The following is a 12,055-nucleotide window of genomic DNA, read 5'->3' as shown; positions in this document are numbered from 1 at the left end:
TAGGCAGCGTGAATGAAGTAAACACGCTGCCTTCAGCGACTCAGAAGCTTTTCTTCTGCCACTGCTTCCTAATCCCTGCATAGGCAGGGAGCACTAACAAAGAGAAAGCTTCCGGATTGCCAGAGACAGCATGTTTACTTCACTCATGCTACCTATGGCCAAAGAGTTAGAGCAGCACTGCTGGGAGAACGGTGAGCAAGCACTGGATTCCACGGGTGGAGGGGGGAATAGCATGCGGAGGGTAAAAGATTCTGGACCCTGGGGATAGGGAGGAAAGGGAAGGAAAGATGCCAGACCTCCAGGGGAAGAAAGAGAAGAGGCAGATAGAGATGCCAGACCATGGGAGGGAGAGGAAGGAGAGAGATGTTAGACCATGAAAATAGGGAGGGAAGGAGAGAGAGATGGGAAGGGAAGACATGGAAAAGTAGATTGTGAGAAGAAAGCAGAAAAATTGAATAAGTTAATGCCAAAGATGGATGCAAACTAAGTCAAACATATACAGGGAAAAAGGTATATGTATACCATTCATACAAGAAAGGGAGTAAAAAAATTTTTTGTATAATCAAAAAACGCTACCCTGAGTTATGCTGATGTTGTTATTCATAAATGCTATACATATGTAAAGATCAGCTCAAATTACACGGATTTGGTATTAATTTGGCACAAATTTATGCTTAAAAGTATGAAAGATCTAGCAATGATTGGACGGTGAGGTGGTATAGGGGGTTTCCTTCCAAAACCCCTCCATGTCTCTGAGCTGATCTTTACATATGTATAGCATTTATGAATAACAACTTCAGCATAATTGAGGGTAGTGTTCTTTGATTATACAAAGATGGATGCAAGGCAGAAAGTGAGGACAGAGAGAAAAACAGTCAATGGACAAGAAGGCCCTGGAAACATAGTTAAAAGCACAGAAAAATAAACTCACCAGACAACAAAGGTAGAGAAAATGATTTTATTTTCAATATAGTGATTGAAACGTGTCAGTTTTGAGAAGGGATAGATATTAAACTTTAATGGTGAGGGCCACAAAAAAAGGAAAGATTTATAAACTATAAAAAAAATATTTATAAACTACTAGTGTTTAAGCCCGTTACATTAACGGGTGCTAGAATATATATATGTCTGTCTTTCTTTCTTTCTATCTCTCTCCTTCCCGCTGTCTATCTTTCTTCCTATCTCTCTCCCTCCCGCTGTCTGTCTTTCTGTCTGTCTCTCTCTGGCCCCGTGTCTATTTTTCTTTCTTTCTGTCTCTCCCTGCCCGCTGTCTTTCTGTGTCTGTCTTTCGTTCTCGTACACTGCCTGCCAGTCTTTCTGTCTCTCCCCCCAAAGCAAACCAAGATTGCTCCCTGGTCCCCTTTCCATCTCCCCCCCCACTTCCTTGTGCAGCGGCATTCCCCCCCTTTCCCTGTGCAGCAGCAGCATTCCCCCCTTTCCCTGTGCAGCAGCAGCATTCCCCCCTTTCCCTGTGCAGCAGCATCATTCCCCCCCTTTCCCTGTGCAGCAGCATCATTCCCCCCCTTTCCCTGTGCAGCAGCATCATTCCCCCCTTTCCCTGTGCAGCAGCATCATTCCCCCCCTTTCCCTATGCAGCAGCAGCATTCCCCCCCTTTCCCTGTGCAGCAGCAGCATTCCCCCTTTCCCTGTGCAGCAGCAGTATTCCCCCTTTTTCTGTGCAGCAGCAGCAATCCCCCCCTTTCCCTGTGCAGCAGCAGCAATCCCCCCTTTCCCTGTGCAGCAGCAGCATTCCCCCCTTTCCCTGTGCAGCAGCAGCATTCCCCCCTTTCCCTGTGCAGCAGCAGCATTCCCCCCTTTCCCTGTGCAGCAGCAGCATTTCCCCCTTTCCCTGTGCAGCAGCAGCATTCCCCCCTTTCCATGTGCAGCAGCAGCATTCCCCCCTTTCCATGTGCGGCAGCAGCATCCCACCCCTTTCCCTGTGCAGCAGCAGCATTCCCCCTTTCCCTGTGCAGCAGCAGCACTCCTCCCTTTCCCTGTGCAGCAGCAGTATTCCCCCTTTCTCTGTGCAGCAGCAGCAATCCCCCTACGTCACTGTGCAGCAGCAGCATTCCCCCTTCCCTGAGATGCAGCAGCAGCATTCCCCCTTCCCTGTGCAGCAGCAGCAGTCCCCCCACTTCCCTGTGCAGCAGCAGCAGTCCCCCCACTTCCCTGTGCTGCAGCAGCAGAATTTCTCTTCACAACCGCGGTGGCAGCTCCTCTCACGTTCCGCGTCTGCGTCGGAAGCCTCTCTGACGTGTCGTCAGGGAGGCTTCCGACGCAGGTGCAGCTCGTGAGAGAAGCCACGGCGGTGGCAACGGACTGAAGAATACCTTCAGTAAGGGAGCCGGCCAGACCTGGGGGAACAGTGTTAGACGGAATGAAGGCAGGAGGGGGGGGGAGTTGCTGCCGTGGTCACAGCCTCTGTGGTTAAGGTGCCTCCGCATGCACAGTAGAAGGAGCCAGCCTACCACCACTCCTTCTACTGCGCATGTCTGACAAAGAGGTACACATCTCGGAGTCAGGGATCACGGCGTTGTAAGTGCGCATGCGCGCTTAGGGTTTTATTATAGAGGATAGAGTTTAACTTCATGCAAAAAGTCATTTCTTTAAGACATTAACTATTTTTTCTGCGGCCCTCCAAGTACCTACAAATCCAAAATGTGGCCCTGCAAAGGGTTTGAGTTTGAGACCACTGTGCTATACTCTAACTTTCTTTATCCAGTGTCTTTACCTGGTATAGTGCTGGCAAAGAAGTTAAGATTTTTGGAAGTTTACCTAATTACAACAGCTGAGGTGCCTGTTGCCCAGTTGCTGGAGGAAAAGCTATATTTTTGTTTACTTCTGATATTTTTGCTTTTGTTGCCTGGGCTGGCATGCAGGAACGAGCTTTTTGTGCTCCCGGCCGGCCCTGTACCACTTCTTGATAGGCTGCCGCGAGAACCACAAATCCCGCCAGAACTTACGGCAGCCTGTCAAGGAGCGGTGCAGGGCCGGCCAGGCGCATGAAAAGCTCGCTCCTGCGTGCCAGCCCGGGTGTGCTGCTGGCTACTACCTTTACAATCTTCAGGATTTCAACGCAGGATACACGCTGGACCACCAGGGAACAGGTTCGCGAGGGAGGGAAGAAGGGAGGGTGGTAATTATTAGTGTCGGCCCGGGCAGGGGACAGGAGGGATCCCTCCTGTCCCGGTATAACCCTAAGTGATTTAAGTTAAGGGGAATGGTTAATCTGCTAGCTGGGTTAGAGGGCAGAGGGAGTACGGGACAATCAAGCCATTGTGACATCACTGATGAGGTTGGCTCTTTTTAGGGGGAAGTGGGTACAGGGAAGGAAGGTGGGACAGTGTTCAGAGCCTGGCAGGGAGGGGGGCTTGGTTCACAGGCTGGTAGCAAATGGGACTGAGTGCAGGGCATGGAGGGAAGGGGGTTGAGTGCAGAACCTGGCAGGGCAGGACACTTGAATATTAAGCCACCCAACTTATTTTCGAGTCAACTATTTTTCCTCCTTTTTGGGGGGAAAATAGGGGTCTTGACTTGTATTCGGATCGATTTATATTCAAGTATTTACGGTATTTATTTTTAGAAAATGAGCTGTCATATTAGTCTGTGGTTAATACATGCAAATATTGTTGTGGAGCTCTGTTTTACTTTGAATCAAGCTTGTAATTTTGAATTTTGTACGTGATAATTTTATTATGACAATGTTTTAAAAGGTTTGATGTGAAACAGTTGCATTGATTCTTGCTTTAAAAATATGCATTTTAGAATAATTTGGTTTTAATATTAACAGCAATTAGAAGAGAAAAGTGAGGTTGACGAGGACAAAGAATGTCTGAAGCAAGCAATAACAGCACTGCTAAACCTGCAGAGCAGTATGGAAAGAATATGTGCTAAAAACCTTGCAAAGCGAAGACTGAGGTATGTTCCTATTTTCCAGCTTTGTATGTTGCCTACCCACCACTATAAATTCAAGGATCCCAGTTTCCTCCTCTAGTAAACAATGAAGCAAAGCATTTTAAACAACAGGCTTAGTTTTTCAGAGGAAGTGACATTAAAGCCCAAGGAATTTGTTATTGTTTCTAAAAGTTTCTCATCTAGGTTTACTTACAGACTTCCATATAAGAAATCCTGAGACTTCTGCAAGCAATAAAAAGCATAACAGACATTTACGGATTATGTATATTTGCTACTGTATTAATGTTAAGTCTTACAGTCAAGGAATGCATAAAACTAAGTTATATTCTAGACCACTGTTCTTCAACCACCTGTCCGTGGACCGATGCCGGTCCACAGAAATTTCCTGCCGGTCCACAGGGCCAGCACATGCATCAGGCCCAAAACAGTGTTCTTCAACCGCTAGTCCACGGTGCGATCGATGAGGCGTTATCTTCGAGCCAGCTCCCTTTTCCTCACTGATTCAGTGCACAAAGCCACAGGCAGTGGCTCCTATGTACGTCCTGCGCCTGAACCGGAAGCCTTCTCTCTGACGTTGCAACGTCAGAGGGAAGGCTTCCAGATGAGGCATGGGACGCGCAAGGAGCTGCTGCCCGCAGCTTTGTGCACTGCATCAGTGAGGAAGAGGGAGCTGGCCTGAATGCGGGAGCAGGCCGTAAGGCATAGCATGGAGGGAGGAGCCACAAAGGTAGGGGGGAATGATTTTATTTTTGAATTTAGTGATTGAATTATGTCAATTTTGAGAATTAACATCTGCTGTCTGTGCTTTGTGTGGTTTAATTTTGTGGTTAATCATTATGTGTTGTTAAAAAGATTATATTGTGTATCTGTGAAAAATGAATGGAAAAAATAGTGTTACAATTAGTACTATTATGGGAGTGGGGTCTGGGATGGAGATTGGGTAGAGATGGGCGGGGTCTGGCCCATGACTTAGCCCAGTGTTCTTCAACCACCAGTACATGGACTGATGCCGGTCCACAGAATAATTTTTATTTCTGCCGGTCCATAGGTGTAAAAAGGTTGAAAAACACTGTACTAGACCAGTGTTTTTCAACCTTTTTGTACCTATGGTCCGGCAGAAATGGAGGAATTGTTTTGTGGACCGGCGGTTGAGGAGTGCTGGTGTGGACTTGGGTGCTGCTACTGGACTAATCAAAAATAAGCCCCTCACATTCAATAACGTCAAAATAATATAATAAAAATGGAAAAGCAAAAAAGTGTAAATGTCAGAAATAGACTTATAAACAATTTACAAAACTTTATTCATTTCAGAAATATTATAATATGAAAAGTATCATTAACTTAATAAGACTATTATAAAATCAATATAAAGATATATAAAAGACTCAAGCCCCACTAGCAAAAAATGTAAGCTTCATGATCATGAATGAAAAAGGGATCCCAATAGCAAAAGTTTCCATCCTTTAAACACTTTTAAATCTAGAAAATATCATCTATATAAACCAAGAAGAGTGCTCAGAAGCAAAAGCATCAATAGTAGAATGAATAGATACAATTTTAAATGTATAAAACAAACATGTATGGTAGCATAACAGCTTAAAGGATGCAAAAACAATTACATTCAATAACAGTTACAGACAAAGCAAACACAGGCAAAAAATGCACATGAAAGGGTCACCTGACAATCAAGTGAAAATATTGTGCAAAAAATAAAGAGTTCAATCAGGTAAAAAGTGAGAACAAGTTCAGGCAAAATCCGAACAAAAAGAAAATTTAAAGCAAATGTCCTGAAAGCAAAGCAAGTCCAAAAAAAAGAACCAAAGAAAGAAACAAAGTCCTTAGAATCCTAGGACTGAAAATCCTGTATACTAAAGTCTTTGACGTAAGGTAAGGGACCACCACGGATACACCAGAAGTTCACAGTCAAGAAGCCCACGAGCAAGAGGGGCAGTTCTAAATCAGAATCATGAACATTCTTCTTAACTCATTCTTCCTTCTTCCTTGACACAGGCCGTGTTTCAAGCTTTCTTTTTCAAAAGGAAGAAACGCCACTAGAACCAAAGAGTAAATATAAGCTAGTCAACAAGTCACAAAACAAAAGAAAAAAAACAAAAAAGCAAACATGAAAAGCAAACCTACCGGGCAGGAAGTCAAAGCACACCTCATCAGAGATAAGACTCGCCGTTGCCACGCAAACGTAGTGACAACAGGGAGCTACAAATGCATTTAAATATCCTAAGCAAAACAAGAAACAGCTGACAAGACTAGTAATTAAGGTGGTGCCATGAATAAGGCACCAGAACAGCACCAGGGAGCAGCTGAAAAGTTAAAAGAAAAGCCAGAACTGGATCAAAGCTAAACAGGAGTCCACAGATCAAATCAGTAGCACAAGAAGAATCCAACAAGAACATGACAGGCAGGGATACACAACAATACATGAAAACGTTAATTCAAAGTCAGCCATTCTATTTCCCTGTTCAGACCATTAGGGATAACAGTCTGCCAGGCAAAAATTAGGTTTTGCTCATGGTACGTGTGCAAACGAGAGATGTCACCACCAGCGGGAGCTGCCAAGCGTTTGAGTACACAGAAATGGAGGTCAGAGACCAAATGATTGTGTTGAGACCAATGGTCAACCAACGGGGCCTCAGCTTTACATGTTCTGATGCAACTCAAATGTTCAGCAATACGAGATTTTACAGCTCTCTTAGTCTGGCCAATGTATACTTTCTGACAGGGACAAAAAATATCATACACCACCTGGGTGGAATTACAGTAAGTTTGATGTTGTAGGAAGAAATATCTGTTAGAATTAGGAATAAGAACTTAATCAATAGTCATAATAGGCTCAATTTTAAGTTTTGGTGGAATTCAGTATGTCACATATATAGAATGGAAAGATCAATAGCGGTACAGAATGGAAATTATAAAAATTTTATTAAAATTTGGGAGCCATTAACGTCCTTTTGTCATGATTGATGCCATTTTTCTAATATTTTTCTGTTAATTATGTAAGATTTAGGGTTGGGTGGGGGGTGGGTTTCCATTATATGAAAATATAATAGTCATAGAATATTACCAGTATTTGCATTGATGGCAAGGGGTGTGACCCAAAATAGTATTGGGAGCAGTGGCATTTGCCTGGTGCTTGAGTCGATCACCCAGATTTTTGCCACATTTAAAAGCAAATCTGGGACGTTCTTTGAATTCAGGAAGAAACCCAAGCAAATGCCATTGCTGACCAATAATATTTTGTAGCTGAATAGACAAAGGAGAAAAAGGTAGAACACATGTCATTCTACAGTCAGAGATGTCCTTGTCAACCTGCTACTGGACTGCCAAGGGAGCCGGGATGTGTGTGTGTGTGTGTGACTTTTTCTATTAGGAGGCTTCTCCTTAGCCTACCTGGGGGCTCATAAGGTCACGTCTTGCGCTCAGTCTTGCTGCTCCAGTTCCGTGCTGCAGCAGCGGGACCTTCATTCCTTTTGGCCTGGTCTGGGAGCGGGGGGACCTTCCGCTCCTTCTGGAGAGGACAGAGAGGAGAGTGCAGGCTGAGTAGGCGGTGGTTTTCTGTGCATGCACAGCGGATGCTTTCGGGCAGCATGGTTGGCGGAATCACCGCGTGGCGCCCGCTTTGCGCACCTTCAGCTCTCCAGTGGCCTTTGACCCAGAGTTGCCCATTGGCCACTGCACCAGGTTCGTGCGAGCTCCCTGTTTGCAGCCCCGGTGCTGCCTGAAGGTGTTGGAGGATGTCTGCACTGGTGTTTTTTCCTGGGTGGTCCATGAGGCGTTTGCAGTGAGCTACCTTTTTAACTCGGTGCTTGCGGGAGATGCTGGTCCTTCGTGGAATGGCGGGAGATTTTTGCGGACCGGCACCAGTCCACGGACCGGCGGTTGAAGAACACTGTTCTAGATTTTTCAGTGTTTTTTGGGATTGATGAAAAACATTTCTATAGGAGTTCTGTAAATTTGACAGGCTTTTGGATAAATTAATTCATCACGTAAATTTGTTTTAGCATTGATAGCTCCTAATACAAGCGTATTTACTATTGAGTGAAAAGGAATCAAGTTACTAATATAATTAAATTTTGCATGCATTTTATTTGATTAAACCATAGTGATTTAAAAATGGCTGGCTGAACTTTAGCTGAGGTATATTTTTAATAATGCTACTTAAAGCTCTTTCTAAAGTTAAAAATAAAATTAAGGAACATTAACATTTAGGGCCTCTTTTACAAAGCCGCATTAGCGGCTGCCCTGCGCTAACGGCCCCGAAGCCCAAAGAGATTTAAAGGGCTTCGGGGCTGTTGCCGCGTGGGAGCTGCTAGCACGGCTTTGTAAAAGAGGCAGTTAGAGAAGCATGTCAAGAATTGTTTTCAGCATTTATTCCAACTTTAACAAAATGCTAGTTATTTTGTTAATTAATATTTTATTGACTGTATCAATTGTGTAACAATGGTCCATATAAAAATATAAACATAGGGATTTTAAATACAATAATTTTGCATTGTCTAAACTTTTGCTGTAAAAGGTTAAAATCAAGGTAGGTAGAATATAACTTCCTATGTCATAAGAATTCATATTTCTTATATGTTTAGTATGCAGTTTTTTATTCCCTGAATCTATGAATCTTTCTGCACGGTCTTTCACCAAAAATTCATAAAGAGATGATCATTTTAAATAACACTCTAGGCTTGACAAGTGGGTTTCTTCCCTTCACTTGCAAGGATTGCAGAAAGCATCATCCATGTTTTTCAACTCCGCCTCAGTTCCTCAGTTTTTCCTTCTCCAAGCGAGAAGCGAAGGTGTCTTTTTCCTGCTCTGCATTTACTATTTTTTGGTTTTTATCAGACTTTTGAGGCTTTCTGGTGCTACAGAGGTTCCCACAGCTCTGCCTGGGAGAAGATACAGTCTCTGGATCTGAGGGCTGTATCTAGGGGACAACTCTTTGGCAGGACACCTACCTAGCCTGCCTGCACTAATTCATAGATAGCTCAGGGCATGTTCCCCTGGGTGCTTAGCTTGCCCCTGATTTTTTTTTTTTAGGTGCTTGAGCACAGGCGGAATGATCTCATGTTGGTCCAGAGGACTGTAGCAGGTGCCAGCTGTGTTCCACCCTCCCTGAAGAAACGTGAGGAGCTAGTGGGGTTGAGGGTTTCTGGCTCTCAGAGCCTGCCTAAAAGGCAGCCCAAAGAGACAAACGGCTGAAGAATCCTAGAGGCTTGTCTGAGGCAGAAATCTTCTCCATTATCCAGCTGCAGTGTGAGCTGATGCAGGCGCAGCACCAAGCAGTTCTATTGATACAGCCTATTACTGTCTATGAGAGACTTTGTGGTGCTTTAAGAACTGGACTTTTGAGGATCTCTAGGGCTTCCTGTAGGATCCCATGCCTTCAAAAATCCCTTTTTTTAATTTTTGAAAGTTTTATAGAGCTCTCCTGGCCTGTTTTCTGGTGCCAAAACACTACTGTGGCAATGGCCAGCTCGGATTTCCAGATTTTATTTTAAAAACCTCTGCCTCAAAACTTCATTTTTGATGATGATTTTTATGAGCTCCCTAGGCCTTCCTACCCCTGCATCATGCCAGTTTTGGGCTGGCTGGCTGAGAATCGTCCATGTGTTGGGCACACGAGGAGGGCAGGAGTGCTGGGCTTAGACCCCTCTGGTCCCTCTAGGGCAGTGGTTCCCAACTCTGTCTTGGAGGACCACTAATTAGTCTGGTTTTCAAGATAGTCCTAATGTATATGCATATAGCAGATTTGCATGTCTGTCATTTCCATTATATGCAAATTTTTTATGCATATTCATTAGGGCTATCCCAAAACCCCGACTGGACAGGACAGGGTTGGGAACCATTGCCGTTACAGCACCCCAAATCTGGAACTCCCTGCCATGTTATCTGAGGGAAGAATCAAATATTGAAAAATTTAAATGAGCTTTAAAAAGCTTCACCTAAAGAGACGCTTTTACTCCATAATTCAGGAATCTTTTACAATCTATGAAAGGCAGCTCTCAATTAACTTTCCCCTACCTACTTTCCCCTACCTCTCTGTGTTATCCTTAACTGTTTTCTTTTCTAAAATATTGTATTTCACCCTCTACCCTCTTGTCTTCCGTTTGTCTGTGGGTCTTATTCGTGTTTTGATTTCTCGTTAATTATTTTTATTTTAATCCCCTCAGTTGAATTGTATTGTACATCACGATTAATTAAATTTTTAATAAAACCTTGAAAACCTTGCTCTGTGGACTTAGGGCTCCTTTTACTAAGCTGCGATAACAGTTTTAGAGGGCGCTTAGCGCGCGTTGAATTGCCGCGCGCTAGACCTTAACGCCAGCATTGAGCTGACGTTAGTTCTAGCTGCGTAGCACGGGTTTAGCGCACGCTAAAACCCTGCGTGCGCTAAAAATGCTATCGCAGCTTAGTAAAAGGAGCTTTTAGAGTTGCAGGAAGCTCGTTTCTTGGGACATACATCCCCCCTAGAGCCTTTGAATTGGTGGTAAAGTGCAAATATGGGGACACTTTTGAATCCATGAGGGCACAAGAAGCTCCCCCTGCAGAGATTCTCAGGAGATTTCATGTCAGGTATTTGACTCCGATTTTGTAAGTTTGATGTTTGAAGGTTATGTGAAGTTTAATCAATTGATATATCTGGCTAGTATACAAGTTTGTTATTTTTACAAGGCAATATCACTAATTTATCCAAGGTGAAGCTGTTAGTTCACCCTTTCAACCTTGTATCCTTGATACAAGGTTGAAAGGGTGAACTAACAGCTTCACCTTGGATAAATTATGTGAAGTTTAAAGCATCTTGACACTAACAAGTAGTGGACATGCACTGTGATATCACACTAAGAAACCAACGAAAAATGCACCACAGTGAAATTAAAGCTACAACAAATTTTAAACAATGAGGGAAAAGACCTCAAAGACCCTAGTGTCAAAAAACTGAAGTTTTTTGAAAAGACAACAGAATGGGGCAATCAAAAAACTTCATTGTGGCATAAATTTGGAGGTTTTTTTTTTTTAATTTGTGGTTTGTTATTTTTATCTGCTGGAAACAAATTTTTTAGTCACAGTTTGAAAAATTCACAACAAACTCCTGCAACACTGGCAACACCGAGACCAAAAAAGAATTATTACACCAAAAACGGGTAAAACGAATCTCTAATCTAATATTTATGAGTCACTCTATACCTGTCTAGGTTCAAGGCAACATACAATCAACAAAGTTTAATACAAATGATGAAGAACATGGAGATGGAGTTGGCGGAAGTCCAGGGCAAATGTCAAAAAAGCATGAACAAGACAAAAAATCATAAACGGCAAGCTTGGATAAATACAAAAAATCAACTTATCTTAAATCTCCTGACAGTGGCCTGATCATTTCGCATAGTTGCTTCTTCAGGGGAATATCAGTAGGAAAAAAAAGTGTCCTCATACAACCATTCTTATAAAGATTAGTAGAAATCATTGTTGAGGGTTGCAAAGCATAAAGCAAAAAAAAAAATTGTATTATTGAAAGACTAGCTATGACATACAGTTATAAAAACCATATATCTTATTTGCACATGGCCTCGCCGTCAGCGTTTTCTGCTATGTTGCTGACAAGCTTGAAATATTGAAATTTTTTTGTAAGTTTAAGGTATCTGCACAGTCTGGAGTATTGCTGGTGGTGGCACATGGGGGTTTACCTTTGCAGAGTATAGTTCCCCACGGAAAAGTTTTACCGCAGGAACTGGAGGTCCAGTCAGAAAAGGACTGGGATGACTGAAGGTCAGGGTCAATATTTTTAGTCTCTGAATGTGAATCCTCTTAGGATTCTGGGTCTCAGGTAGGTGATTACCTAGGGCTGCCAAGAGTTTGTGGCAGCCCTAGACCAGGAAGAGGACCAGACGGTGTGCACACCTTTCAAACCAGCGGACTTGTTGGAAGTCACTAGAACTCCTGCTGATTTCCACTGCTCAAATTTCACTTATGAGCAACTCTGAGACCCAGTTCACATTTTTTCCTTCACATTCAAAGATATTCATGATGCTGATGGAGTACTTGGAGGTGCCAGAGGGCCCTCTGAGGGTTGTGAAGACTATGACAAACTTGTACCCAATGGTTCCTGATTTCCAGCAGCATTTTACCCCACCTA

At 43.4% G+C, this 12,055-nt stretch overlaps 1 protein-coding gene across 2 annotated transcripts in view; it reads left to right on the top strand.

The window, feature by feature from the left end:
* The window catches only part of SOS1 (SOS Ras/Rac guanine nucleotide exchange factor 1), a 311,664-nt gene that overhangs the window by 85,767 nt on the left and 213,842 nt on the right, over positions 1-12,055 (top strand). For both annotated transcript variants that reach the window (XM_033937170.1, XM_033937172.1), the window contains one exon: positions 3,791-3,918. In XM_033937170.1, coding sequence (XP_033793061.1) covers positions 3,791-3,918 — 128 coding nt within the window. The remainder of the gene's footprint in view (positions 1-3,790; positions 3,919-12,055) is intronic.

The sequence above is a fragment of the Geotrypetes seraphini genome, chromosome 3 (genome assembly GCF_902459505.1).
Source record: "Geotrypetes seraphini chromosome 3, aGeoSer1.1, whole genome shotgun sequence".
NCBI lineage: Eukaryota > Metazoa > Chordata > Amphibia > Gymnophiona > Dermophiidae > Geotrypetes > Geotrypetes seraphini.
The sequence above is the reverse complement of the archived record's forward strand: the minus strand, read 5'-3'. Positions and strand labels throughout refer to the sequence as shown.